The sequence below is a fragment of the Saitoella complicata genome (genome assembly GCF_001661265.1).
Source record: "Saitoella complicata NRRL Y-17804 unplaced genomic scaffold SAICOscaffold_14, whole genome shotgun sequence".
Taxonomy (NCBI): domain Eukaryota; kingdom Fungi; phylum Ascomycota; class Saitoellomycetes; order Saitoellales; family Saitoellaceae; genus Saitoella; species Saitoella complicata.
The window spans coordinates 359,365-385,470 of record NW_017567005.1 but is presented as its reverse complement, the minus strand read 5'-3'; the positions used below and the strand labels follow the sequence as shown (position 1 = coordinate 385,470).

Genomic DNA, 26,106 nt, shown 5'->3' with positions numbered 1-26,106 from the left:
GTCCTCAACCGAGGTGTTTTCGACGATCAAAACCTCATGGAGGTATCAAGTGTACGTCTGCGGCGCAACTTCCTCGACCGGGTTCCGTAGCCTCAAACCCTATTAACATTAGAAAGCGGGCAGAGAGAGCGATGGTTTTGCTTGATGAGTGATGCTCATTTGTTGATCCTTCCATATGAGGCGGATCGGAAGGGGAGCGCGAACGCCTCCGTTCTCGACAGGCTGCTTTGATTGGCCGAAAGGAATGTTGGGGAGTTGGTGTTACCAAAGCCTCCTGGTCAGGGAAATTCTGGCAGTGGGTCGGGTTGCCTGGCTTTCGGTATATTCGGAAGGGGAAGAGGAAGAGGGCGCCCAGCGTGGTGCTCATCGGCGCAGCTGTTGTCCTCCATGAGGTGGTACCCGGTACTGAATTCTCGCGTAAAGGTTACGTTCGGACCGCACGACCGTCTAAAAGTTCAAGATCTCCCCTCCACGATGCCCGTATGATGTTCGATCCTTCCAACTGCCAATCCGTCACCCAACTCTGGCACGCCAGATAGGACCCCATCCGTGAACCCAGCAGCAGGCGGGCCTTTCGAGACAAACCTTCTGCTCCTTGCTGGACAAACCGCCGAGAGGACGTCATGCGGTCCGAAGACTTGCGTGCATGGCTGATTAAGGTTTGCGGTGGTGCGGCCACGTGCATGCTGCCCTTATAGATGAGTGGAAATTGGATGGCTTTCCAAGTCTAGAAAACTGGTGGCTGCTCTTTCGGCAAAAGCAGACTGGTCGTTCTGGTGGGCGTTTTGGGCGGTGGGGTAGACTGTGGTACCGGTGTGTTCTCTTCTGCTCGCAACGTAAGCGGATGAAATCAGCCACATACACGCCCTGACAAACAGAATATCGTACGAGCACCATACATTAAGAGTTCTCTCGTTTTGACTGGATATAAGCGACTAGGAAGAGTCCCGATACGAAAAACAGCTGCTGTTTGCCTGGCATGTCGTTCCTGAGGATGACGGACCGGGAGAATCCCGGCCGGGGGCCTGGTAGCAAGTTTAAGGTCACCATCTCTCCACCATGGAGCGAGCAGAAACCTCATGCTCCCGAGGAAGTTACTGCCGAGGAGATTGGACTGCAACACCTGCCACTTGGTGGAACAGTAGCCCGGTCAACTGAGGGTTTGCAGACGACCTCTTCACGTCGGAGCAGCATTCGTTTCGGTCCAGCGTAGTCGCCGTGCTACCTGAGGTCGAAGGCTACTGTAATTGAAGAATGCTTATAGAAGCAGACACCCCAATCCATGACGCCTGTGCCCTAGCTTGACTATATTTCCCACGCATACGCTAGTGCAGTTGCAGGTCTGAATTTCCCGATGCGGATGTGTTCAACAAGCAACCAACGTCACCGCGCCGAGTACCTCACTGATGTAGCGGAGTAGCTCGAAGACGGTATTACTTAAGAAGGCGTGGTGTCCTTCTTCTTTCGTAAACTATAAGTTCTTCCTCCTCCCGACTCACTCCCACCACCAACTCTCCCCACTTTTTCACTATGCCCAACACCTCCTCCAAGCTCCTCTTCCTCAGGAGAAAGTCCGCAACGGCCAGCCGCTACTCCTCCTCAGACGAAAGGTACGAAGAAACCATCCGCCTCATCCCCGTACCGAGAAACCTCCCAGATCCCGACAGCCCGGAGGTCTTCACCACCCTCCTCGACAAGAATATCGCAGGGGAATCGATCTTCACCATCTTCACACGCAAACGCTCATCGAAACGCCAGGAAAGGATGACGACTGTTATCACGGAGAGGGATATCACCGACTGCGTCGATGCCGGGCTCCTCGAAGAAAAGTCGGAGATTATGGCCGGGAACAATACGCCCTTCCTCAACAGACGCAAGACGGCGAAGAAGTCGAAGAAGCTCAAGGTTGAGGATGAGTACTTTACTGCTGAGCCAGCACCGACACGGTGTAACACCTTTGCCGTTACGGGTGTGCGGCCAACAATGCTAAACGCCCCTGACCTTCGCGAGACGAAGGAGGAGCAAGTCGACCATGGGAGCAAAGACAGGCCCAAGTTGCCTCGACGAGACGCGGCGATGGACGTTAAAGACTTTGAAGAGTTCAGTGGTGTCGCTGAATGGTACCAAAAGGAGTTGAGGGACTTGATGTAAGCCCACCACTCATCTCGCCGCCACTTCGATCTTCGGACAACAGAGCCAAGAGGGCTAATTAGAGAGGAGTTACATGGGTTTCGGATAAGATGAGGATAGAGCCTGATAGAAGAAAATGATAATATTTCAAAACAAACTTCTCCAGTCTCGAATCTCGATTCTCGCAACTCTCTAACTCATAGCTCCCATAACGATGAATTGTGAACGCCGATGACCCATTAATTCCAAAAACCCGATAAGGATACTTTTTCGCTCGCTCGCTTGTTCTCTCCCAGCAATTCTCTCCGTTCTTTTCTTAATGTTCCCGTATACGCTAACCTTCTTGTTCTTAAGCTTCACTGCTCAGCTCAAAATCGGCAAGAACTAAACGACCAGTCAGCATACTTCCTCAACCCAAACCCACACACACTCAGAGAAGAACGACTCACATTTCCAATAATCATCATCGGGATATCAAAAACATCCCTCTTAATCGTAAAGCAAAACGTACACGGCACCGGTCTCCGCTGCGGTGTCATCAACACACAAGTCGTCATGACATTACTCGTATCACCGAATGCATGGGTCGAGAAGCGCTCGAAGTACTCTACAACGGATGAGTCGTCCATCAACTATTGGTCACATCTGTTAGTCTCACGCAAACCCGTAGAGGAAGGAGGATAGGGTGGCGTACCTCGACAATAAACGTCCTCTTCCCCAATAACTGCTCCCTCCCCCACCCAGTCAACAAACAAAACTCCTTCCCAACCCCCGCAATCTCCCCCGTCCTCCTCCACACAACCGTCGGCGTCCCCGAATACGAGATAAACTTCTCATACTCCAACAACGTTCTCTGAAAACATTTCTCCATGAAAATCAAATCTTGTTCTGTTAGGGTTTTGGTCAACGCGATAAATGAGGGACGGTAGTGGGTGATTGCGCGCGCGATGCGGATGAGGAGGGGTTGGGGGAAGCGGGAGCGGAGGTAAGCGTGGAGGGCGTGGTAGCCGGGGGTGTAGGAGAAGGGTTTTGTTACGGAGGCGTAGACGCTTTCGGGGTCTTGACGGAGACGACGACGATAATCGGAAGACGACAGAGGCGCTGTCGACTGGGGTGGGGCTAGTTGTTGCTGTTGTTGTTGTTGTTGTTGTTGTTGTTGCTGCTGAGCGGCTTGTGCGTGTTGGTCCGCGATTTGCTGCGGCGAGGGTGCGGGAGGTGAGGGTGAGGTGAAGGAGCCGCCGGGGGTGTTGCTCGTTGCTCCCTGATACCCGTTTGCGTTACGTGTACCCCATGATGGGTCCATCATAGAGATATCCGGAAACGTCGGGTTCGCGCCCTGTACGTGCTGTTGCTGCTGTGTCTGCCCATACGGTCCCGGTGACGGGAACCTCTGAAATGGTAACGGATCATTCGATTCCACCCCCGGCGTCAATCCATTCGATCCCAACATATTCGACAAGATCGAGTACTCCAAATTCGCCGTCTTACTCCCAAAATCGTACGTACTCAAATCAAACGGCGGGATCGAGAACCCACCCGCGTCAAACCCCGTTAAATCCAATCCGTCGGTCGTGAAGGTCTGTTGTCCGCTTTCTGTAGGTGATGGTGATTTCGTGTTGGGTGAGGAAAGATCTGCGTCGTGGAGGTATTTGGCTTTCTTTCGAACACCGTCTTGACAGGTTGCGCCGAGACCACGCTTTACGCAGCGGAGACAGGGGCGGGAATCATCGCATGTAAGGTGGGCTTTTTGGCAGTGGGAGCAGGCGCGGGTTGCCTTTTTGCGTTTTGTGGGTGCGGGACCTTCGTACGCGTTTGCGGCGGCGGGGTGAACGTCGTTGGGTTGCGGCGTGCCTTCGTTCGTGATCGGTCCAGTTGAACCGTAGGATGCTGGATCAGAGTAGTGTCCGTTGTCTTGTTGTCCGTCTGTAGTCGTCGTTGTCTGCTCGATCCGCTGGTTTGCCACGTCCGTGACGGCGGCAGAAGTTGGGCCCGGGCCGACGACGGCGCCGTTCTCTACAGGGACGGCCTCAGGCATGGCAGCAGTGTGACAGCGCTTGGCAGATCAGCGGGATGGATGGTGAAACGTGCGAACTTTTTTCGGGAGATATCGCAGTGGTAATCGCCCGGTTTCGTCCTGTGTGTGGGGGACTGTGCACCTTGCATCTGGCAGTTTTTCTCGAAGTTCGCTGGGCGACTCAGGCTGGGTTGCGGTTGGCACTCCCCGCGCTGCACGGTTGACTCGGCCTCGACAGCATACAACGATAACGGTAACGATTTATCATAATGGGTTTTATCTAAAGGCAGCACTGATGACAGTCGGCTATGCAAACAAGGAAGATCCATGGCAGTGATACATGATGGACTAGACTACCATATCCGCTTACTAACCATACTCCACCTCTCCAACCTCCACAACGTCTTCTTCTCCTCCCCATCCAGCACCTCATCCCTTCCCCGCCTAATATACTCCCTAGCCCACTCTCCAACCTCAACCTCACCCCTCTCCACAACCTTCCCCCGTTTCCGCTCATACTCCCTCTCCTCCTCTTCCCGCTCCAACATCGTTCCGTATCGGCTTTGTGCGTAGTGGAGGAGTGAGAGTCCGAGTACGAGTTTGACCGCGACGAGGCAGGCAAAAAGAAGGGCGAAGAAGAGGAGGGTTGAGGTGAGGGAGAAGATGTAGGCTTCGAGGGTGTCGGAGGATGTGAGGTGCGCCAATACTTTATCGACCCTCGACCCGGTCTGGTTTAGTACCACGTTCGAGGTATGCACGATTCGTAGCATACTCCAAACTTGCATACCAGCCCGAATCGTGACGCACGCCAACGGCAAACTCGCGAACCCAATCCTCCTCGCCACGGCTGGACTTTGGTCAACGAACGCGTTTTCCGAGACGACGTAGTCGCGACATAATACGTCCAAGTAGCGTTTATACACCCGTGGTCGTAATCCGTTGAATTTGGTAATGAACGCATGTTTGAGCCAATCTACCGCCATCTCACTACCCGTCACGATCAAAACCGGCGACAACAAATCGAACAGCAGCGGAAGCGACAGTGTAGTCGAGGCCGATAACTCGACAGTGTTGCGAAGTGCGATGATAAGTAACATCAGCGTCAACTGAAACCTCTCGACGATATCTGTAGGTTACCATGTTGTTAGCCAATACCATCGAGTATGGCGTTTGATGGAGACCTACCAGCACATGTGACCTGAAACAGATTCTCCTTCTCGAATTTTTTGAACACGCTTCCTTTGATCTCCACGAATTGGTTACTCAACAGTAGCCCCAGTAGTGCGTTCGAGTAGCTGTTCACTGCGACATTGAGGGCGACGAGTTGGTAAAACAGCACGACGGCATGCAAAACTGTACAATATCCTCCATTAGCACCCACATCAACCATCGACAAAACAAAGTGACTCACCATTATACGCAACCCCCAATACAAAAAACCCCATCCTCTCCACACCCCTCCTCCGCCTCGACTCACCACCCCCTCTCCTCCCCCTCCCAAACAAACAATCAAACACATCAACCCCAATCGCACCACAAAGCCTATCCGCAACCTCCAACAAATTAAAAATAACATAGAGCTTGATACTCGCTTGTCCACGGATCGTGTGATACATTTTCGAGGCGTCGAAGAGGGAGAGGAAGGAGGTGGAGAGGAGGACGAGGAGGAAGCGGAGGAGGTCGTGTTTTTGGGAGGTTTTGAGGTGGGAGGGTGGGGAGGAGGGGATGGGGGGGATGGGGGTATAGGAGAGGAGGGAGGAGAAGAGGGAGGGGAGGGCGAGGAGGAAGCGGAGGGGAAGGATGGTGAAGGTGTAGAGGAATGCATCGAGGCAGACGAGCCAGCCGAATGCCATGACCTAAGATCCTCAATCAGTCAGTATATACACGAGACGTTGAAGAGGGAGGGGGACGTACCTCCTCGAGCGCACCAGGGATCTTCAAGAAATTACTAACCCGCTCCTGCTTCACCGCAATATCGACCCCACTCGCATCATGATCCGTAGCACTCAACTCCAACAACAAATAATCCCATAAACTGAATGGTTTATCTCCTCCTTTTCTTCCTCGGTCTTCGAACGTGCGTGAGCTTTTCGTTTTTTCGAGGCTGGGACGGCGGGAGGTGGTAGGGCTCGTTACGCTGCGGACTCGGGTGTTCCCGTTCGCGGTGCCGAGAGCTTTGACGGGTGATGATGAACGGATTTGCCAGGCCTCCAACGTCGGCGTTCGTGGATCGAGGGTGGGTCGTTTTACTGGTGTCAGGCGGGCGTCGACTCCTGGTCCTTTTCCAGGTGTACGGAAGTCATTGGTGAATGGGCGGGGGTGGAGTGATGATGGTCGTTCTGAGGCGGAACGCCGTACTGTGGGTTTGTAGGGTTTATCGAAGCTTGCAATTGGACGACTGACGTTGCTTTTTTCTGATAGAGGCACGTCCGGTGCTGGGCGTGGTGGTTCTGGTGCGCTGATTGAGTGTGCTGGCATTGTTGATGCTGATGAGGCAGCAGCACTGTTCGAAGACGATCTTTCCCGCTCGCGTCCCTCCGGCTTCGACTCTAGCAAATCCCCAACATTGCTCATCTCCAATACCGTTTTGCCCAACTCTTGGAGTAGCAGTTCTTATCGCTGACGTTTAAGTATCGCGGTGCATCACCGGCCTCACACCACATGCAGCCAAAAAGTGTACGGCATCAAAGAATCTCAAAAAAGCTACGAACCGTGAGGATCGACAATTGCGCATCTGAAGAAGGAGAATGGGGACAGCACCGACGAACAAGACTCCGTTCAGGTTGGCAGAGTTGAAGTACAAGAGGAAAGATCAGCCACTGGATTTGTCGGATGTGTTGGATTTGAGTGATGTGGAGAAGCTGCCGGAGGGATTGAGAAGGGTGGAGCTCAATTTACCGCGACAGGAGGCCGTTGTAGAAACCGGATGGGACATTGCCGAAAACCCAGTAGCCTACGAATACGAACGAGCACCAGGCATGTTACCTTGAGCTCGGCGAGGTTGCAATTGCCCAAGCTGACTTGTTATGACAACAGGCCTCATCATCCTCCCCAACGTCCTCCCACCCCGCACGCAACGCACCCTCATACGAAAAACACTCCTCCGCGACATCGCAAAACCCTACAACAAAGGCAACCTTACCCCCTTCTACCCCTTCATTCCCGGGGGCCTCTTCGCCGCCGCGATTGCGACACAGCAACAAAGCGAAGAAGAACAAACTCTAGATCTTGTCCAACCACTACAAGACCACCTAAAACCTATGTCGGTACGGGAATTACTGGAGAAGAAGTTACGCTGGATCACACTCGGTCACCAATACGACTGGACCTCCAAGACATACCCACCATCCCCACCCCCACCATTCCCCACCGACATTGCCCTCCTCTCTTCCCGCCTTGTCTCCGTCCTCCCATCCTCTACACACACCTGGCTTGCGCAAACCGCAATCGTCAATTTCTACTCACCAGGCGATACGTTGTCCCCCCATACCGACCACTCCGAACCCAACCACACCGCACCACTCCTCTCCCTCTCTCTCGGTTGTTCAGCAATCTTCCTAATGGGACGGGAGACGAAGGATGTCGCGCCACTTGCCATTTTAGTGCGGAGTGGGGATGCTGTCGTCATGACTGGGAAGGCGAGAATGGGGTTTCATGCTGTGCCGAGGGTGATTGAGGGGACGTGTCCGGGGTATTTGGGGGAGGTGGGTGGGCAGGGGGAGGGGGAGGATGGGTGGGTGGAGGAGTTTGCGGGGTATATGAGGGGGAAGAGGGTTAATTTGAATGTGAGGCAGGTTGATTTGGATGTGGATGAGGCGTGACATGGAAGGGAGGGTTCGTGATTGGCTCGGGGCGTTTTTGACATTGGTGTTGGTATTTTGCGAAATAGGGAGATAACATAGAAGTAGACGAGACAACGTATACAGAGGGGGCATACCCGCTCAAAGTTCGAGACTCGAAGGAGTCTATACAGAATGGCCAAAACGCTTGATACGTATTTTGTTAGCAAAACAGAATCAACATTCTGCGGTACTAGTGTAGGGGTTATCATAATTCGTTGTGGCCACGCAACGTCCGAATTGACCCAGGTTCGATTCCTGGGTACCGCACGAAGCTTTTGTATGTTGGTTCGCTTTTCTTGCCCTTGCAAAGTTCTACAGCGCACGTATTCAGGACAATTTAGGTTGATACCGCAATTCCATCAATGGAACCTCCTTTTCGTGCTTCTGCTCGGCGTCTCGCCGCAGTCGTGCAGATCCATCGTGTGTTCGAGAGACCCGAGCGTTCGCACGCGCATTGACCTCACACACCGGGACCCACCACACGAACTGACCTACCAACTTCACTCCACAAGGGATTTAATTGTACTCAATTGAACCGGCCGTGAGTCATAGCATCCCAATATGACGTTCGACTCTTCCCCATACTCACAGCCAGCTCGCCATTCTGCTGCATTCACTCCAGACCGTCCCGTACTTCGGCGCCTCCATACGGTTGAGGTGTCGATGAACGAATTCGAAGCGGATACAGATATGGACGAAGCGGGACAGAGGGTGGCTGAGAATAGCGTGGAAACTTTGGGAGAGGAAGAGTGTATGACGGGACCAGTGAGGGTGGATGTGGATGTGGATATATGCATGTCCAAACATCATGGGGATGAATGCGTGGATTTGGGGTTTGAAGGAGATGGAGGCCAGCGCCACGACCACGGTAAAATCACGGAGGAAGGAGGGGGACGCAACGTTTGCGAGCTCGTCGAAGGTGAGCAACGACAATGTCCCGAGGAATTGGACGGATTGAATACATCCGCCGGCTCGCCATTGGCAGTAAATGCGCTCGAGCAAGAAGGAGATAATTCCAGTATCGGGGAAGGTGATTGTGAGGATACAGGTACCGTCTTTGCCCCATCAGGTTTCTCAAGTGGTTTTTCATCTGGCAAATCTTATGTGCCGACCGCGAGCATATACGACATGGGAGTCAACCCCTTAACGGACACGGTTGAGCTACTGGTAGCTGAGAAGAGTCAAGAGCAGGGCAACGATGATACATCTACCCACTTAGAAGAGGACGAAGGGACAGATGTGGTCGAGGATGAGTGTGTCTTCGCGCCTTCAGGCTTCTCCACCGGATTCTCCTCCGGCAAATCATTCGTTCCCACTTCGAGCATTTATGATACCGCCGCCACAGATCAAGTTACTTCCCCTGTCGAACATAATTCTTCAAGAAAATACGGATGCGACTCATCACCTGCTGTGACTTGTATAACAAAAACAGTGTACGACGGGTTTTCGAGCGGAAAGACGTTTGTTCCCACGGCTGATATTTACGAGATGGGCAGGTCCGTCCCACCGGGTGACGATCTGGAAGCGAAAGAGGTCGAGCTCGAGGTCCCGCGGGAGAGCCTTCTAGACAAGGGTTCCACATTACACGACGAATCTGGGAGGCACGGGGAGTCTTATTCGCCACAGGGACGAGACGAAGATCTAGCCGAGGATGAAGACAATGGTTGGGATATAACCCCGGCTAAGCCTTCGGGCTTGGGTGGGTTTGGATCCGCTTCTTCCTTCATTCCCACGGCTGACATTTACGAACTCGGTATCGTTGCACGGCCCCCCGAAGAAGATCATGTTGACCCTGCCTATATGGGATTACCGGCATTGAGACTGCCCAAGAGCAACGCAGAAGAGGCCCACACAACAGACAAGGTTATGGGGTATTCTCAAATGATAGGGGAACGGATGGTACAAGAAGAGATGGAGAAAGCAGGGATCAACGGATGTCCCGAAGACGGTACAACAAATTCAGCTCAGCAGACGAGATCGGAGAAGACGGTGCAGACGCATAACGACACCCGAGATCTATTGGGTCCAGCACGACAGAAACTGGTAGCATTCAAGTTTGGCGCAAAATCACATGTTGCTATACCACAGCAACCAGGGAAGGTAGAAGTCAGCTCTGTGTCTCGAGATCGATCGGTACGAGTGAACGAAGAGAAAGCTAGCATGAGGCTTGAGGACGAACGGGGCATCCAACCGGACTCTCGAGATTCAGACTCCAGTGAAAGTCGCAAAAGACGACAGTATGATGATCATGAGCATGGCGAAGTGGCTGAGTGTACGGATAGTAGAGGGAAGAGAGCAAGGAGAGCTGAGGTGATGACCTCAGCGGAAGTCATATCAGGTCATGACATCGCTCGGACATGCATGCCGCCTCCCAGCAAAACCAAGGCCGACCAACACAGACCAACCTTTCTCTCGCCTCCGCCCTCCGAAACCTTCACAGCACCGTCAGCACCGCGGGTCATCAAACCCTTCACACGTACTTCTTACCCAGATCCTCTGGCTCCTCCATCCACGATCCTCAACCTCGGCAGCGAAAGCTTGCTGCGGACATGTTTCCGCGTCGGAGAGGTGTTACGCTGCAGCAGGAGTAAGGATGAGGAGCGAGTGATGATCATCGAGTTCTTTGGTAAGTCTCACATTTATGGTTCGCAGCAGGAAGGCTAATTGTATGGGATTAGGCGTATTACACTCCTCTACCTCTTCCGAACGTACCATCTACCACCCAAGGCCTGAGTACGTCCTTCAACTCAGTGACATCTTCCATCCATCTCGTGGGCCGTACCTCTCCGGTCGCTGCTGGCATGATGTCTCGAATGATGTGCGCGTGGGAGACATGACCCGCGTCGTGGGTGTTGCAAGGGTGACCAAAGACGGCAAGATGGAGTTGAAGGTGGAGAAAGTCAGGAAGGCGACATGGAGTGAAATCGAGTACGTGCGTGGGATTGTGAACTGATTAACTACATGTATATGGATTTAAACATTATGTGGAGTTGTCGGCTATGTCAGCTTTAGGCGCCGCGGTTCCGACTCCACATGATGAACCCCGCACTGGCACGGAACGCCCGGCGATACTCCCCCACCTCGACGTATGTCTCGTATAAGACCTCCACGACCACCCTGATTGATCGATCGATCAACAACACTTTGAAGCATCAACCATGTCTATGATCCGCGTAGCACAGACAGCCCGCCAAAGGGCCATGACCCTCATGGGCGCAGTCAACTCCCACTCATCCTCTTGTCCCTGTCATTCTTGCTCCTCCGTTCAGAACCCCCTCCAAGTCGCCAAAAACATCCTTCGCAAAGGTTACGCTACCCCTGTCTCCTTTGCCGAGGAAAAGGAATATGCTTTCGAGATGGCTGCGAGTTCGATCCGTTATGGTGAAGGCGTCACCCGTGAAGTCGGTATGGATTTCAAGAATATGGGCGCGAAGAAGGTGGCGGTCTTTACGGATAAGACCATTGCACAACTTACACCATTGAAGTTGGCAATCGAAGGTCTGGAGGCCCAGGGTGTACCGTACGCCATTTTCGACAATGTCCGCGTGGAGCCAAAGGACACTTCCATCAAGGAGGCCATCGAGTTCGCACGGAATGCCGGTGTAGACTCATTCCTCGCAGTTGGAGGAGGATCAGTCATGGACACCGCCAAGCTGGCAAACCTTTACACCTGCTATCCCGACGCAGACTTCATGGATTTCGTCAACGCGCCGCTCGGAAAGGGACTTCCAGTGGGTAAGCGCCTTCACCCTCTCATTGCAGTTCCTACCACCGCCGGAACGGGATCCGAAACCACCGGAACCGCAATCTTCGATCTCCAGTCCCACAAGACGAAAACTGGTATCGCACACCGAAACCTTAAGCCACTTCTTGGTGTCGTAGACCCTCTCAACGTCCGCACTATGCCTTCCGCCGTCTTCGCCTCCTCCGGACTCGATGTTCTGTGTCACTCCATCGAATCCTACACCGCAATTCCTTACAACGAGCGTACCCCACGCCCCACCAACCCCCTCCTCCGCCCCGCCTACCAGGGCGCAAATCCAATCTCTGACATCTGGTCCATTACCGCCTTGAAGATGGTGGTTGAGTACCTTCCCCGCTGCGTCAAGGACCCCGGAGACCACTTTGCTCAGGGACAAATGCTCCTCGCCGCTACCTTCGCCGGTATCGGGTTCGGAAATGCTGGTGTGCATTTGTGTCACGGCATGTCATACCCCTTGTCCGGAATGAACAAGAGCTACAAGCATGCTGGGTACGCGGTGGATCACCCCATCGTGCCGCACGGTGTTTCGGTCGCCGTCACCGCGCCCGCTGTATTCAATTTTACCGCTCCAGCAAACCCCGAGCGTCACCTCGAAATTGCAAAAATATTCGGAGTAGACACCTCGAATGCCCGTAAGGAGGACGCTGGTCCAATCCTCTCGGAGGCGATCGCCAAATTCCTGGTCGGGTTGGGAGATCAACCAAGGGGTATTAGTCAGTTGGGTTACGAGAGGAGTGACATCCCGAATCTGGTTGAGGGAACGTTGCCGCAGCGCAGGGTGTTGATGTTGGCGCCTGAGCCAGAGGAGGTTACGAGGGAGAGCTTGGCGAAGCTGTTTGAGCAGGCCTTGGAGTATTAGTGTGGAAGATATTGTATGTTGGGGAGTTTAGCAGAGTGCGGTGTGATCATTGAGCATGTTAGCCATTCTTTTGGAGTTTGCGTGTGTTGTAACCAAATATACCTTCTTGTCTATCACAACTTAGGCGGCCACAACACCTCTGTCATATTCCGTAGGAACCCTCGGTCGTAGATATTTTCCAAGTCTCTCAGGTTCGTAATGCAATCCCGAATCTCCTCCGGCACATTCCCATCTGCATCCACCGCAATGACACCCCTTCTCCTACCCTTCATTCCTCCCCATGGCCAGCGTGTTGCATCATAATCCGCGGTAGGGCTGCCTCTGCCTTCATCATCGAATACAACAATCGTACCCTTCTTCAGGGCGTACTTGATATCACCCCACTTCAATGAATCATTCGTCGTGGTACCAGCCCAGATCAGATACATATGGGCTACCAAGAACCCGATCATGATAAGGGAACACATCAGGCACAATATAAATACCGCCCCGAGCTCCCGGTACTCAGCCATGGTGTTGATCCACCGAACCCACAACTGGTCCTCGTCCGACCCAGACATCTTCAAATAGAGAACATGGTACGTCAGGTATGTACCATACGTCAAGGTGATCGCATTCGCCGCCAGAAAGCCAAGGAAATGTCTCGTATTCCTCGTTCCAACACAATTGTTAATCCACGCACAATGGTGATCCATCTTCGCCACGCACCGCGCACATAATCCACAATGCTTACTCCTAGCCGGTTTCGCCCATCGACACGTCCGACATTCCTCGGGGTTGGGTACGGCGCGGAAGATGATCTGATCGTATGGGTAGAGCGACATTGCGGTGTGGTGGTTGTGGGATGAAATGAAGCCTGGGTCGGAGGAGGCTGCGAGGTAGAGGGCGACGTAGGGTAGGAGGATGGTCAGGGGGATAAGGTATCTACAGACTTAGGTGAGCTACAAAAATGAGACGGACGTGTTGGGGAGGGACGAACATGTGCTTGCTTCCTAGTGCTTCGTTCGGGATTTCGGTATATCCGTTCCGGAGGAAGAGGTAGGAGCCACCGGTCATGAGTACGAGGTACAGAATCAATACAAGAGGATGCTTCTTGTTCATGAGACCATCACCGATGCTCATGACTATTGGACACAGCTTGCCTCCGCATATCCGTCGGTCGAGAGAGGATAGACATGAAGGTATGTCATGGAGAATGAACCGGTTCGCTGCACCAAGAGGACCGGCTCCGAAGGCAGGTAGTTGACCAAAGAGGACGATGAAAACAAGGATGGAGACTGTAACTGAGGTGCCCAGAAACCAGGCAGCCAGTTGGGCCATGGTCGTGGTGTTGGGTCGGCTATTTCGCTGGATCGTGCGCGGTGACATAAAGTACGAAGGTTCGGGCCGCTGTCAGGGTCGCATACTGGTAGCGATGCAGCGTGGCCATTTGCGGCCGCAACTGGATTGCATTTGCAAATGAGTTGAGGAGGCTTCAGATGAGCTGTGTAAGACGGAATGACCATGAATGATGGGACAGCAAAATGCAAAATAATGTGCGGTACCCAGGAATCGAACCTGGGTCAATTCGGACGTTGCGTAGCCACAACGAATTATGATAACCCCTACACTAGTACCGCATTTTAGTGTTTAAAAGATGTTTCTCCGCTTTGTATCCTTTTGGTATTTCCCTCGGTCCTTGTCTTTTCCATCTTTGTGGCGACTGGTACTTCGTTGAAACCTGCGTTAGAACGTTTGGACTCTCGCTCATATGATGGCATGGGTTGCGTATACCAGTCTCGGTGGTGGATATCCGAATGTCTATACGGTGTTCCCACGGGTTGCGTCTGTGAGAGTTTCGTTGTTCTCGTTGATCATCTCTAGTGTCAAAATACGAAAACCCTCAGTGGGCTCAAAACAATTGATTCCAACGGCATACCACCGGCGAAACTCCCACGGGTACGGACACGAGGAAATAATGGGAGGTACACGGTATTACTTGCTTATGCTTACGTTGGATACATACATTACATACTAAATATCGCTAATCATGCCCAAATACCAGTCCCACATCCCTCAAAATCCCATACACCCTCCATCACCATTACCGTCACCCTCACCGCAAAACACCCTACACCTCCGCCCACTTAACTCCATCATCATCAATCGGCGTCGCAAATGGATCATTCGGATCCGCCTTCTCAACCTTCCTCTCCGGCATCTCAATCGCCATAACCGGTTTCTTCGCCGCCATCGGCGGCGGCGGCGGAGGTTTCCTATACTGCGGACTTGCCGGCGTTGAACCAGGTCTAGCAGGTTTCGGGGGCGGCATCTCACCGTCCGCTGGTAAGGACAATTTCCGCATCCGTTCACGCATGTAGGTCTCTTCATCCTCGGAGTCACTGTCTTCGTGAACGGGTTTCTTCATCCGTTCGTAGAGTTGGAGGGCGGAGACGAGTTCTTCGTTTGCGTGGATGAGGGTGCCGAGCCATTCTTCGGATTCGATGGAAGAGATGTAGAGGAGGATGCGTTTGCGGAGTTGGCGGCATTGGTTGTGGTATTGCGTAACTACGCCCTAGGTTAGCACTGATCGATGCGAGGGGAGAAGGATTGGAGTGTACTTTTTGGGTTATCGACCACGCTCTCGACTTCGCGATTGACATGCTTCAACGCATTCGACAAATTCGTACTCGCCTGCCCACTCGCCGCAATGGTCTGTAAGATCATCGGACGCTCCTTCTCCAAATTGAATGGCTTATCCTTGTTTTTGTCTTTCTTGTGCCCGAAGATACTGACACTCGCAGAACCCTGGTACGTATCCATCCTCGGACTACTCGGTGCGCTCGTCCTCACCGGCCTCGGCGGCGGACTCGAAGGCCCCGGACGATGCTGCTCATCTCCCTCCTGATCCTCATCATGCGGACTCGGCGGCCTAACCACCGGCTGCGCTCTTGGCTTCTTCGGCAAATCCTTATACAAATTCGCAATCCCCCTCATCCTCGGCTCATTCTCGTACTCCTTGTGCCAGCTCAAGAAATAGAGCGTCAACTTCTTCTTCACGTCGCGATCGGTGTAGGAGTCTGATGCCATGATGCGGAGGCGTTCGAGGAGGGGTTCGTCGGCGAAGGAATGTTGGAAGCGCTTTCCGGCGTTTTCGATCAGAGCATTGAGAATCTGGGGCACGAATTGGTCAGAAAAGCGGGCAGGTGGTGCAGGTGGATAGTGCATACAGTCAAAGCTCGCAACTGACGGTGTAAGTTACCATACTTCAGCTTCTTCCTGATCGCACGCGCAGCTTCACGAGGTCTACCGCAATCTCATCAGCAATCATCCCATTCACCCAATCCTACACACATACCCCGTATCCTGAAGCCGGATCACCTCGATCAAGTCCGGCAAGCCGCTCAAGTCATCTTCCTCGTACGTCTCGGCAGTCAATCGCTCAATCCATTGCGTAATGGCAGAATAAGGGTGGTCGTCGGCGAACAGACCCATAGCTGTTTAATTGATAAGTTGGTAATGGTGTACAGGTTGGTCTCTCGGTGCGGGTCGTTCTCCGCCTTTGATGTCAGCGCGCGGCTGGTTACGGTATCGTGCACATGGTTCATGGCGGTTGTACTCTGATTTTAAAAATGACAATGACAAACAACAATCTGCGGTACTAGTGTAGGGGTTATCATAATTCGTTGTGGCTACGCAACGTCCGAATTGACCCAGGTTCGATTCCTGGGTACCGCACACGTTTTTGCTCCTCACCCCTTGTCTACGGTCTACGGTAGAATGAACGACGAGTTATTGCCAATTGCCCCCCTCCCTTCTATCTTAATCCCGGCTTCACCGCGTTCATCCATACGTATCATCGAACTCCTCCTCACTATCCTCAGCCACCACCTCCCTCTCCTTAACAACCCTCCCCCGACACATCGGACACGTATCACTAACCCTGAACCACGGTACAATACACTCCAGATCGAAGCGATGATTACACCGTAACTCGACGACGAGGGGGTATTTGTCGGAGAGGTGGGGAAGGGTGCAGATTGGGCAGGCGTCGTCGGGCTTGAGGCGGGATTTTGGGACGCGGGGGAGGGTGTCCGGGAAGTCGGGGGGGAGGGTGGAGGATTTTGGGTCGGAGGTAAGGGAGTTGGAAGAGAGAAGGGAAATCATCTGGTTAAGCAGCGGAGACGATACGTCTGCGTTCATTTGATAGTTTCGAAGTGCGCTGTCGCATACCGGTGTCAGCTCTTCCGCTCTCGAAGAAAATGAAGAGGTTAGACATACTCAGCGAGTGAATGTAGATTTGATTCAGATGGCGAGATCGGGTCATTGGAGAAGAATGCGGCGAGGGCGGGGTCGTCGCGAGATGGCCGTGCAGCGGCTTGTTTTGGTTTCTCTTCCTTGGTTATATTGTGGTCCTCTTCGTAGGATGCCATGCTGCCAATCCTCTTCTTCCACTCCATCTATTGGGTATCGTCACGGGAAAGGTCTTCGGGGACGCGCCGCGCTGACGCAAGCTCAGGTAACGTTGAATTTCCCGAATCCGGCCAATTAACACGCGCCCGCGCATTAATTCTCGGTTAACCTGCCAACGTCATTGGCGTGACGTCACTAGCAACTAACTCCACCCATCCGTGCGCCCTGCACGCAATAGCAACACAATTGATCGCTTATATAAACCCCTCCACCTCCCCCTCCCCGTCCACCCCAACCGCCATTATTAAACAACAACCCAATACTAAGAATGCCCTTTGCCAGAACATCCGCCCGCGCCGCTCTCCGCCAGGCCCGCCGCCAGCCCTTCAACGGTGCCCGCTTTAACTCCACAAAGTCTACCCTTTCCGAGGCTGCCCCCAGCGCTCAATCCGGCGCCTCACATCTCGCCTCCGGCTTCGCCGGTGGATTGGCGGTGTTGGGATTGGGATATGGATACTACCACTACTCCGGTCTCGCAGGCTACGTCAATACCGCCAAGGAAACCGCCGCGACGTTCCAGTCTGCTAAGGATAAGGTCGTGGAGAAGGCTCCCTCCCCGCGTGCTGCTCTCAAGTTGTTGAGAACGGCTGCGCAGTCATATGCTGGCGTGATCCCCGGCGCTAAGGGCGTCGTTGATGGTGTTTTTGACAAGGTTGACGAGTTGAGCGAGAAGCATGGTGAGGAGGTCGACAAGATCGTTACGGAGACTTACGGGGAGTTGAAGAAGTTGTACGCGAAGGGCGTTTCTGAGGATACCGCTTCTCAGGCATTCGAGTTGATCCAGGAGAAGTTGAGTCAGATTTACGAGTTGGCTGGTGAGGCTGGTCAGGATGTCTTCGGACCTTTGTTGAAGGAGCACCCCGAACTCAAGGCTGGTGTCGAAGGCGGTTTGAGCCAGCTCCGCTCCCTTTCCGAGAAGGCTGGACCTGAGGCTAAGAAGATTGTCGATGAGACATACTCTGAGTTGAAGGATCTCGTTGGTAAGGGCGTTACCCCCGCCTCCATCGCCTCTGCTGTCGCGTTGATCGCGAGACAAGTTTCCAAGGCGAAGGAGCTCGCTCCTGACGCTCTGGACGCCGACAAACTCTGGCAACAAGCGCAGGAGAAGGCAAAGCCCTACCTTGAGAAAGTCCCCGATTTGAAGAAGTTGCTCGACGATAACGCCGAGACCATCAAGGCTGTCGGTGGCCCCGACGCCGAGAAGCTCGTGCAGGAGATCTATGCCAAGGCCGAAGAGATCTCCAAGAAGGGCTTGAACAAAGACTCCATCTCAGACCTCCAATCCTTCATCACCGAGCGCGCCTCAACTGCGTCCTCCATCGCCTCCAAAGCAGGCACAAACGCTCTCTCCCAAGCAAAGGAACTCTACAAACAGGTTCCCGATATCGCGGAATTGCAGAAGCTCGGAAAGGAGCATGGACCTGAGGTGAAGAAGATTGTGGAGGAGGGGTGGGGAGAGGTTAAGGAGGTTTTGAAGAAGAAGGTTGAGGAGGCGAGGAAGGTTGCGGAGAAGGCGCAGAAGGATGTTAAGGAGAAGAAGTAAGCGAGAATATCATATGGGTGGTATGTACGATAGCATTTGCGCATGCATGTGAAATAGGATAGCCGCGGGACGGGTCCCTGATACCATAATACCGAGTTTTGTCAAACTACGTCTACATCTCGTCCAAATCTGTCGAGTTCTACAGTGGTTGCTGCACAAAGACCTTCTATAGCCAAGTGAGGCGATTGAGGCAGTTACGAGGAATTCGTCTGATATTTCGGCCGCTACTTTGCTGTTGAGCTTGAGCGTCATCATCGTCACCGACGTCGACGTCGGAGCTAGCCATGGATTCGCTACTTGTTCGCTCGATTGAATGTGAGATTGGGACATCTACATGTACCGCGGCCGTAGAGGCTCGCATCTTCGCGGTCGATACAACCAACTGACAATAATGACAATGAATTGGTATGTGTATGGGTATAGCAGTGACACGAAAACCTAGTTAAAAGATGCAAAACCCCGCTCGATTTCTTCCTTCTCGTTCTTTGTGGTGCGTGGATCACGGCCAGCCGTGAGACGCACATCACTTCAAATTCCACTCCAGTTCTTCACTTAAATGAATCGTCCATCAACTTCCACTTCATACCAGACATCCAACGAGCGCCAGCACCACCGCAACGCCAAGCCCAGCAACTGCTGCGGACAAATGCCCAGCCGAAACCGGTACCCTCATCCTTCCCGCCCCACTCGTCGCCCCCGCACTCAACAAGCTCCCACCAACCCCCCCACTCTCAATCGCCCAGCCATTATTCACCAACGTACTCGTCGCTCCACTCCCACTCGATTTCGTCATCGTATAATTCGAAGCGTAAATCATCGTCGTGGTATTACGATATGCGGAATACGTGGGCATTGGGATTTTTGGGACGAGGGTGGTTGAGGTGGTGGTTGTGTTGGAGATGGCGGAAGAGGTTTGTTGGGCGTAGGAGGGGGTGTCGCCGATTGAGGTTACCAAAAAGGCGGCGGTTGTCGTGGAAGAGGAGGAGGAGGAGGAGGAGGGGTCGATCGTGCTTGTTATGGTGACGGTGGAGGTGAGGCGGCCGGAGGAGGATGTTTCGGAAAGGGTTTGGGTTGATTGGGCCGTGGCCATGGCGAAGAAGATGAGCGAGAGGAGGGTAGTGAAGTGCATCGTCCGGCGAGCCTGTGTAGTAAAGAGTGACTTGCAATTGGATGAGATTTACGATTACAATGACGGGATCTACGTCTACATATATGCTCCCCCTTCCCTTCCCTTCCCTTCCCTTCCCTTCCCTTCCCTTCCCTTCCCTTCCCTTCCCAACAGTCTTTGTCAGTTCCATACAGGCGCGACGTCTTTGTTCGTCGGAAGCCTCGACACAAAATGCACCGCCACACTGGTGCGTCATTATATCACCGCGAAGGGAGCGCGAGGCAAAGCAGGCCAACAACCACCGACTTTGCGACAAACAGGATGAGACGTATAACGCCGACGGCATCGAGGCTATCGCTATTAACAAGTGTGACGAAGTTGATGGGCTTGGCGGTTGCGTACCCGCTTCAGTACCTGGCCGGCGCAGCGGAGGGGCCAGGTGGGCACCATGGACAGATTGGAGGGATTCCGGGGAGCGACGAGCCGTTCCCTGCGGAACCTGTCGATACTGCTGCGTTTTGGTGGAAGGTTGCCATCTCGGTTGTCTTGGTCTTGGCGGGTGGTGTCTTTGCCGGACTCACGCTAGGACTTATGGGACAGGATGTCATGAATTTGAAGGTGTTGGAGGCGTCGGGGACGCCGCTTGAGAGGAAGCATGCGCATAGAGTTCTGTCGTTGTTGGAGAGGGGAAAGCATTGGGTTCTGGTTACGTTGTTGTTGTCGAACGTCATTACGAACGAGACGTTGCCAATCGTGGCGGATTCGGTGCTGGGAGGTGGATGGCCTGCTATCGTCATCTCGACCGTTTCCATCGTTATTTTCGGAGAGATTATTCCGCAAAGTATGTGTGTTAGGTATGGATTGGGCATCGGAGCTCGGTGTGCGCCGTTTGTGGTGGGGTTGATGTACGTGTTGTATCCCGTTGCGTACCCGACTGCGATGTTGCTGGATTGGGCGCTGGGCGAGGACATGGGAACGATGTACAAGAAGGCGGGGTTGAAGACCTTGGTCAGTCTCCATGGAAACTCTGCGTTGCATTCCCATGCAGAGGCATTGAACGAGGATGAGGTCACGATTATCAGTGCGGTATTGGATTTGAAGGAGACACCGATTGGGGATGTCATGACCCCTATCGAGGATGTTTACGTTATGAGCGCGGAACATGTTTTAGATGAGAAGGTCATGGATGAGATCTTGAGTGCTGGGTATTCGAGAATTCCGATTCATGCGCCTGGACAACCTACGAATTTCATTGGTATGTTGTTGGTGAAGACGTTGATTACGTACGACCCTGAGGATGCGCGTCCCGTTTCTTCTTTTGCGCTCGCTACGCTGCCCGAGACGGCTTGCGAGACGTCGTGTTTGGATATGCTCAACTGGTTCCAGGAAGGAAAGTCGCATATGGTCATCGTATCCGAACACCCGGGTGAGAATCACGGTGCGTTGGGTGTTGTTACCTTGGAAGACATCATCGAGGAGTTGATCGGAGAGGAAATCGTGGACGAGACGGATGTCTTTATTGATGTGAGGGGTCACTTGAAGAGAGCCATGAACCCCAATTTGTTGAGAAAGAGGTATACGCAGCGTGTTGCATCCGCGTACGGAACTGTGCCCAACATCGCGGGTGGCCACGGACATGGAAATGCGGGCCAGAAGGGCGGACCGGCGTTGAATCCGAAGAATGTCGCGAGTAGGCCCATGGAGACGAGAAATCAAAAGGTTAAAATCAAGGCTGGAGACGTCGCCACTGCCGCCGGTGCCTATAACGTGATGGGGACTGAGGAGGCCGCTGTCGATGCCGCCCAATTGGCGAATGTGGAGACGGGAAGTCCAGTCGTGAGCGTAGGGAACAGTCGACCGAATAGTGGTGAAAGCAACAAGAGTGGCCATGGGAAGAACGGTGGACTGAAGCCACCGAGTAAGACGAAGGCGAGGAGTGGGAGTATTGTGGAGAGGCAGAGGATGTATGGGGGTGTTAGTAAGACGGTTGTGGAGACGAGTGATGGGACGACTACGCCGGAGGAGACGGAGGAGGAAGTTAGTCAGGCCACGGAAGGGGATCGTGAGAGGGAGTCGTTGTTGGGGAATAAGGGCAGGAATGGCAGGGGGAGGAAGTAGATGAATTGATGTGCGGAATGATATGAGGACAAAATTTATCAATTAGGTGTATGACTAGGCGGATGGGAGGGAGAATCGGGATAGGGGAAAAGCCAGAGTATTGCACATCGCCTGGTACAATGAGGGTGTCGGTGAATGGCAGAAAGCGAAAGTTTGTTGCGAGATGTACTGTATCATTATTGTCAGCCAGCTGTACTTCTATAGCCCCGACGAACTCTCATGACCCAGCAGCTGACGCCGACGCGTGTTGCAATTATTAAAAATGTCAAACATCCCTCCAAACGGTCCTCGGCACCGGTGCCCCACATCTCGAACCGTGGCCGGAGGTGGGGAAATGTCCGGTGTCCGTCGCGCAGAAAAGTGAAAAATCGCCGATCTTCATACGCTAGGGGAGGGTAGGCGGAGATGGTCGACGTCTGTATCGCTGCTGCCTTGGGTGACACACAGGTGAACGCGGAAAACGTCACGTATGCGATCAACTATATCTCCGCTATATCGCAGAACAAGAACATATCGATCATTACTTGGTCTCAGAGCGGGTTGATTACGCAATGGGCGTTCAAGTGTTGGCCGTCGACACGGAAGGTAGTTTCGGATTTCATACCCATTAGCCCGGATTTCCATGGAACTGTCAGTGCTTATGCGCTTTGTCCTGGGTTTCGGAAGTTACCCTGTGATCCGGCTATCATCCAGCAAGAGTACTCGTCGAAGTTTGTGCAGACGCTTCGAGAGGGTGGAGGAGATTCGGCGTATGTACCCACGACGACACTGTACTCCATTTACGACGAGATCGTGCAACCAACAAGTGGAACTGATGCTTCCGCATACCTCAAAAGCTCGGGTTTTGCTCAAGCGTCGAACAACGAGGTTCAGTCCTTATGTCCTGGAAGACCTGCGGGAGGGTTCTACACGCATGAAGGAGTGTTATACAATCCTATCTCCTTTGCACTCATTAGGGATGCATTGACTCATGATGGACCTGGTGATAGCAGTCGGATTGATCTGGCCACGCTGTGTGATTTGGTTGCGGCGGATGGGTTGAGTTTGAACGATGTTTTGGCGACTGAAGGGTTAATTCCGTTGGCGGTCGTGAATGGTTGTATTGTACGAGCCGAAGATTTTCGAGGAACCGGAACTCAAAAGCTATGCACTATAGGAGATGTGTACGCGGTAGAACAAGGGGAAGCAATTGGTGGGGAGGCTGCTCAACTACCTTCCGCAACCACCTGACCGTAATTCCAATACCTCGACCTCTAATCTACTATTTCCCATACGCAGCATACTGCCCAAACTGCGGCCTCCTCCCCACACCCATTACCCTGTCATTCCCCCCTTCCATCCCCACGAACGCGCCGTTGTCTCCAGCAGCCCACATCCCTGTCTGATCCTCCTCCAATGTCGACGTCGTACCCGAATCTGTCAGTGTCGTCGGCGCAGTAGCAATGGTCTTCTTCGCTAACGCGAAAGTACTAGGCGCACGTGCGTGTCCCTTCACCTCCGGGCCTTCATCCGCTTCCTCTTCGGCGTCGACATCGTCGATGGAGATTGAGGCAGAGGAGGTGGAGGGACGAGTTGACGTGGTAAGTGCGAAAGAAGTTGCGGGTGTTGCATGTTGACGGGTTGGGGAGGGCATACTTGAGCCGCTCGTGCTGCTGAAGGTTCCAGTGGAGGTGGGTGCGTAGGACGGGTGGTAGGGATTGACGGGACGACGAGGGGTGGGGCCGGTACCAGAAGTGGTACCGTTCAGCGGACTGCGGCTTCGAGCCAAGGGTGCGCCCACACTGAGGCTAGATGGCGTGGATGGAGGATACATGGGTGACATAGAAACCATCGGTGTCCCCGGCGTCGACATCCCCGTCCCAGTACTCCCAGGCGTAGATGTCCCACTCCCACTCACCGGTCGCGGCACTCCAAAATAGTCGCCTCCTCCTGCCTCACCACCAGCAATTGGATACCCACTCGGCACACTCCACACACTCCCATCCCCCTTCCCTAAGAACGGTGCCCAGGCATTCACCCTCCCAATCCTTCCCCCACACTTCTGCACTCCCTCACTCACCATTGCATAAGACCCCATCGCGAGCCTACACATACTCGCTGCAATAACCGCATCAGCTTTGCGCTGCGCGCGGGTGAGCGTGAGTGATTCAATGTGAGGTGCGTTGATTTGGGCGAGGTAGTGGGGGGGAAGCGCCGGATTGGGAGGCGGCGAGACGGGAGAGTTTGAGGTGCGTTTGGGTTGTGCGGGATTCGGATTTTGCGAGGGTGCGAAAGTGGGAGGCCGCTGAATGACAGTTTGTTTGTTAGCATTCATACTAATTGGTAGCATGCAAACAGACATACCATATGTGTTGAGAGCATCGTATTCCTTCGCCATGTGCTTTGCGAACTTGGATTGAACGTGCCCGATTTCCTCCAGATATGCTGCACTTGCACTCATCACCGCTATGACTGTGTTTGTACCCTCATTCCTCGCTCCGGCGGGAATATTGTTCAAAACTTTGGAATATGCTTCGATCGAAGATGCCTGCGTCTTCGTCGCCCTCGCCAAACGCAGCGAAAGGTCGCGCAAGATGTCGAAATTGGTGAGTAGAGACTCCAGAGCAGAAATGAGAGCATGTAGCTCAGCAGTCGAAAGGGGTTGGTCATTGTCTGCGGAGGAGGGGACACCAGGCGTTTGTGGGATACCGGGGGAGAAGGGTAATGGGGTCGATGGAATGTCCTTGTCCTTCCCGAAGAAGGAGAGGCGCTTGATGTTCTTACCGAGAGACATCTTGAACTGGTACTTGAAGGATGTTCACGGGCTACAATGTCAGTACATGGTGTCCATGGCCATAAAGGAGGTAATCGTAATCGCCATGGCTTGCGACGAGGTCCGAGCATTTATATTGAGCGGTTTGCTACAGGAAAATGCGAAGAGTCAGAATCTTGCAAAAGAAACGAGAGGAATGTAGACATCGAGGATAAATGCTCTCCACGACGGATGAATGCAACGGCTTCCGGTCAATTTAGGGACTCATGAATGGATACGGTTTGAGCCAGTGCAGGCACTCCCCGATAGCGGAGACGCCCTTTCCCTGAGGTATTGGCATGAGCGGAACCCCATAAACAATCTTATCAAAATAAAGTCTGTATCATCCAGTTCATTCAATCCTCCCTGATGTATCCCGACCCTTCCGCCATCCCGGTGCACCCCCTGCATCCCGCTTTCAAAAGTTCGTAACCACGTACGCCAAAGTGCTACTCCACAAAGAAGAAGAGCCCATCAATCTCCGCCGTTCACCGCCATTCCAGTAACACTACACCTCATATACAATGGCTGATCACTCAAGAGATCCCTGTCCCTACGTTATCCTCAACGACTTTGGTGGTGCCTTCGCCATGGGCGCGATCGGTACGTAACATTCGCCTCCACCATCTCCGTTCGCGACTAACGATGTTTGTGATGATGATTAGGCGGTGCCCTCTGGCACGGAATCAAAGGATGGAGGAACTCCCCCATGGGCGAACGCCGCATCGGCGCACTCGCTGCGATCAAAGCCCGCGCCCCCGTCCTCGGTGGTAACTTTGGTGTCTGGGGTGGTCTCTTCTCCACCTATGACTGTGCCGTAAAGGGAATCCGCCACAAGGAAGATCCGTGGAACGCGATCATTGCGGGATTCTTCACGGGTGGATCCTTGGCGATTCGTGCAGGGTATAAGCAGGCGAGGAATTCGGCGATTGGGTGTGCGATGTTGTTGGGTGTTTTCGAGGGGGTGGGAATTATGATGAATAAGGCTTTTGCGGCGAACAATGCGCCGCAAGCACCAATGGTGAGTTCTTCGTTGATATATACATCATGTATGCTAATGATCACTCACAGATCCCTGGCCAGTAACTTACCCTCACTCCCTGACCTCTCGCCATCATCACCTCGATGGCACTATCTCCCCTCACAGCTTCTTGCACCCCCGCATTTCTTTCTCTGCATGTTGGTTTTTTTCGTTTTTATTTCGTTATACGTTCTGGGTTGCTTTCTGTAGTATTGGGTTGAGGTTTGATTGATTGACACGATTAGTGGGTGTGGAGCAAGCACAAAAAAGGATTTTGGAATCTTCGTTTCGTCGATCGCATTAATGCTGGCCATGGTTCGGGCTGCGTTTTGAGGTTCTTTTGGGTACCGTTGGGTTGTTGGTATATAATGTGAAGAATAGAATTGGACTGAGGGTCTTTCTCATCTCATCTTTCTGCACAGCTGCTGCTCCCGACTTTACACGTTCGAGATACGTCTCTTTGAG

The 26,106-nt window shown here is 53.2% G+C and overlaps 15 protein-coding genes and 3 non-coding genes across 18 annotated transcripts; 10 read left to right on the top strand and 8 right to left on the bottom strand.

Moving 5' to 3' along the window:
• Positions 1-1,167: 1,167 nt before the first annotated feature.
• SAICODRAFT_225981 (uncharacterized protein) lies at positions 1,168-2,151 on the top strand (the record flags this gene model as incomplete). The annotated part of the gene is made up of 1 exon (XM_019166605.1): positions 1,168-2,151. Exon 1 carries the CDS (start codon positions 1,531-1,533, stop codon positions 2,149-2,151), a length of 621 nt encoding a protein of 206 aa, XP_019023719.1. The 5' UTR covers positions 1,168-1,530.
• Positions 2,152-2,375: 224 nt separating this feature from the next.
• Positions 2,376-4,186, bottom strand: SAICODRAFT_71783 (uncharacterized protein). The gene is made up of 3 exons (XM_019170712.1): positions 2,825-4,186; positions 2,580-2,762; positions 2,376-2,514 (listed from the first exon to the last, which is right to left on the bottom strand). The coding sequence occupies exons 1-3, from the start codon at positions 4,163-4,165 to the stop codon at positions 2,494-2,496; spliced, it is 1,545 nt and encodes a 514-aa protein (XP_019023718.1). The 5' UTR covers positions 4,166-4,186; the 3' UTR covers positions 2,376-2,493.
• Positions 4,187-4,497: 311 nt separating this feature from the next.
• SAICODRAFT_71782 (DUF747-domain-containing protein) lies at positions 4,498-6,622 on the bottom strand (the record flags this gene model as incomplete). The annotated part of the gene is made up of 4 exons (XM_019170711.1): positions 4,498-5,270; positions 5,330-5,497; positions 5,556-6,000; positions 6,059-6,622. 4 exons carry the CDS (start codon positions 6,620-6,622, stop codon positions 4,498-4,500), a joined length of 1,950 nt encoding a protein of 649 aa, XP_019023717.1.
• Positions 6,623-6,891: 269 nt separating this feature from the next.
• On the top strand, positions 6,892-7,965 carry SAICODRAFT_8032 (uncharacterized protein; the record flags this gene model as incomplete). Its single annotated transcript, XM_019171196.1, has 3 exons — positions 6,892-7,059; positions 7,115-7,124; positions 7,181-7,965. 3 exons carry the CDS (start codon positions 6,892-6,894, stop codon positions 7,963-7,965), a joined length of 963 nt encoding a protein of 320 aa, XP_019023716.1.
• A 205-nt stretch (positions 7,966-8,170) lies between these two features.
• On the top strand, positions 8,171-8,253 carry SAICODRAFT_t87. Its single transcript has one exon. It is a non-coding gene; the product is annotated as a tRNA-His (tRNA).
• A 1,053-nt stretch (positions 8,254-9,306) lies between these two features.
• Positions 9,307-10,897, top strand: SAICODRAFT_131228 (uncharacterized protein). The gene has a single exon (XM_019165431.1). The coding sequence runs from the start codon at positions 9,475-9,477 to the stop codon at positions 10,648-10,650; it is 1,176 nt and encodes a 391-aa protein (XP_019023715.1). The 5' UTR covers positions 9,307-9,474; the 3' UTR covers positions 10,651-10,897.
• Positions 10,898-11,144: 247 nt separating this feature from the next.
• On the top strand, positions 11,145-12,608 carry SAICODRAFT_25891 (putative Fe-containing alcohol dehydrogenase; the record flags this gene model as incomplete). Its single annotated transcript, XM_019166891.1, has 1 exon — positions 11,145-12,608. The coding sequence occupies one exon, from the start codon at positions 11,145-11,147 to the stop codon at positions 12,606-12,608; it is 1,464 nt and encodes a 487-aa protein (XP_019023714.1).
• Positions 12,609-12,647: 39 nt separating this feature from the next.
• Positions 12,648-13,928, bottom strand: SAICODRAFT_93556 (zf-DHHC-domain-containing protein; the record flags this gene model as incomplete). Its single annotated transcript, XM_019171885.1, has 2 exons — positions 12,648-13,532; positions 13,588-13,928. 2 exons carry the CDS (start codon positions 13,926-13,928, stop codon positions 12,722-12,724), a joined length of 1,152 nt encoding a protein of 383 aa, XP_019023713.1. The 3' UTR covers positions 12,648-12,721.
• A 216-nt stretch (positions 13,929-14,144) lies between these two features.
• SAICODRAFT_t84 lies at positions 14,145-14,227 on the bottom strand. Its single transcript has one exon. It is a non-coding gene; the product is annotated as a tRNA-His (tRNA).
• Positions 14,228-14,497: 270 nt separating this feature from the next.
• SAICODRAFT_93554 (uncharacterized protein) lies at positions 14,498-16,082 on the bottom strand (the record flags this gene model as incomplete). Its single annotated transcript, XM_019171884.1, has 4 exons — positions 14,498-15,155; positions 15,209-15,761; positions 15,818-15,893; positions 15,946-16,082. The coding sequence occupies 4 exons, from the start codon at positions 16,080-16,082 to the stop codon at positions 14,719-14,721; spliced, it is 1,203 nt and encodes a 400-aa protein (XP_019023712.1). The 3' UTR covers positions 14,498-14,718.
• A 160-nt stretch (positions 16,083-16,242) lies between these two features.
• On the top strand, positions 16,243-16,325 carry SAICODRAFT_t88. Its single transcript has one exon. It is a non-coding gene; the product is annotated as a tRNA-His (tRNA).
• SAICODRAFT_30702 (uncharacterized protein) lies at positions 16,304-17,080 on the bottom strand. The gene is made up of 2 exons (XM_019167741.1): positions 16,869-17,080; positions 16,304-16,809 (listed from the first exon to the last, which is right to left on the bottom strand). The coding sequence occupies exons 1-2, from the start codon at positions 17,018-17,020 to the stop codon at positions 16,431-16,433; spliced, it is 531 nt and encodes a 176-aa protein (XP_019023711.1). The 5' UTR covers positions 17,021-17,080; the 3' UTR covers positions 16,304-16,430.
• A 490-nt stretch (positions 17,081-17,570) lies between these two features.
• On the top strand, positions 17,571-18,717 carry SAICODRAFT_131182 (uncharacterized protein). The gene is made up of 3 exons (XM_019165430.1): positions 17,571-17,737; positions 17,785-18,349; positions 18,592-18,717. Exons 1-3 carry the CDS (start codon positions 17,735-17,737, stop codon positions 18,663-18,665), a joined length of 642 nt encoding a protein of 213 aa, XP_019023710.1. The 5' UTR covers positions 17,571-17,734; the 3' UTR covers positions 18,666-18,717.
• Positions 18,718-18,966: 249 nt separating this feature from the next.
• On the bottom strand, positions 18,967-19,423 carry SAICODRAFT_30700 (uncharacterized protein). The gene has a single exon (XM_019167740.1). It carries the CDS (start codon positions 19,394-19,396, stop codon positions 19,184-19,186), a length of 213 nt encoding a protein of 70 aa, XP_019023709.1. The 5' UTR covers positions 19,397-19,423; the 3' UTR covers positions 18,967-19,183.
• Positions 19,424-20,092: 669 nt separating this feature from the next.
• SAICODRAFT_58059 (DUF21-domain-containing protein) lies at positions 20,093-21,313 on the top strand (the record flags this gene model as incomplete). The annotated part of the gene is made up of 1 exon (XM_019169580.1): positions 20,093-21,313. A coding segment is annotated over one exon (1,221 nt), but the record flags the coding sequence as incomplete, so codon positions are not given.
• An 824-nt stretch (positions 21,314-22,137) lies between these two features.
• On the top strand, positions 22,138-23,140 carry SAICODRAFT_19771 (alpha/beta-hydrolase). Its single transcript, XM_019166158.1, has one exon. The coding sequence runs from the start codon at positions 22,235-22,237 to the stop codon at positions 23,057-23,059; it is 825 nt and encodes a 274-aa protein (XP_019023707.1). The 5' UTR covers positions 22,138-22,234; the 3' UTR covers positions 23,060-23,140.
• SAICODRAFT_131083 (uncharacterized protein) lies at positions 23,075-24,475 on the bottom strand. The gene is made up of 2 exons (XM_019165429.1): positions 24,173-24,475; positions 23,075-24,113 (listed from the first exon to the last, which is right to left on the bottom strand). Exons 1-2 carry the CDS (start codon positions 24,188-24,190, stop codon positions 23,091-23,093), a joined length of 1,041 nt encoding a protein of 346 aa, XP_019023706.1. The 5' UTR covers positions 24,191-24,475; the 3' UTR covers positions 23,075-23,090.
• A 669-nt stretch (positions 24,476-25,144) lies between these two features.
• Positions 25,145-25,990, top strand: SAICODRAFT_19769 (mitochondrial import inner membrane translocase subunit TIM17; the record flags this gene model as incomplete). Its single annotated transcript, XM_019166157.1, has 3 exons — positions 25,145-25,223; positions 25,286-25,641; positions 25,692-25,990. 3 exons carry the CDS (start codon positions 25,145-25,147, stop codon positions 25,704-25,706), a joined length of 450 nt encoding a protein of 149 aa, XP_019023705.1. The 3' UTR covers positions 25,707-25,990.
• Between the last annotated feature and the right edge of the window lie 116 nt (positions 25,991-26,106).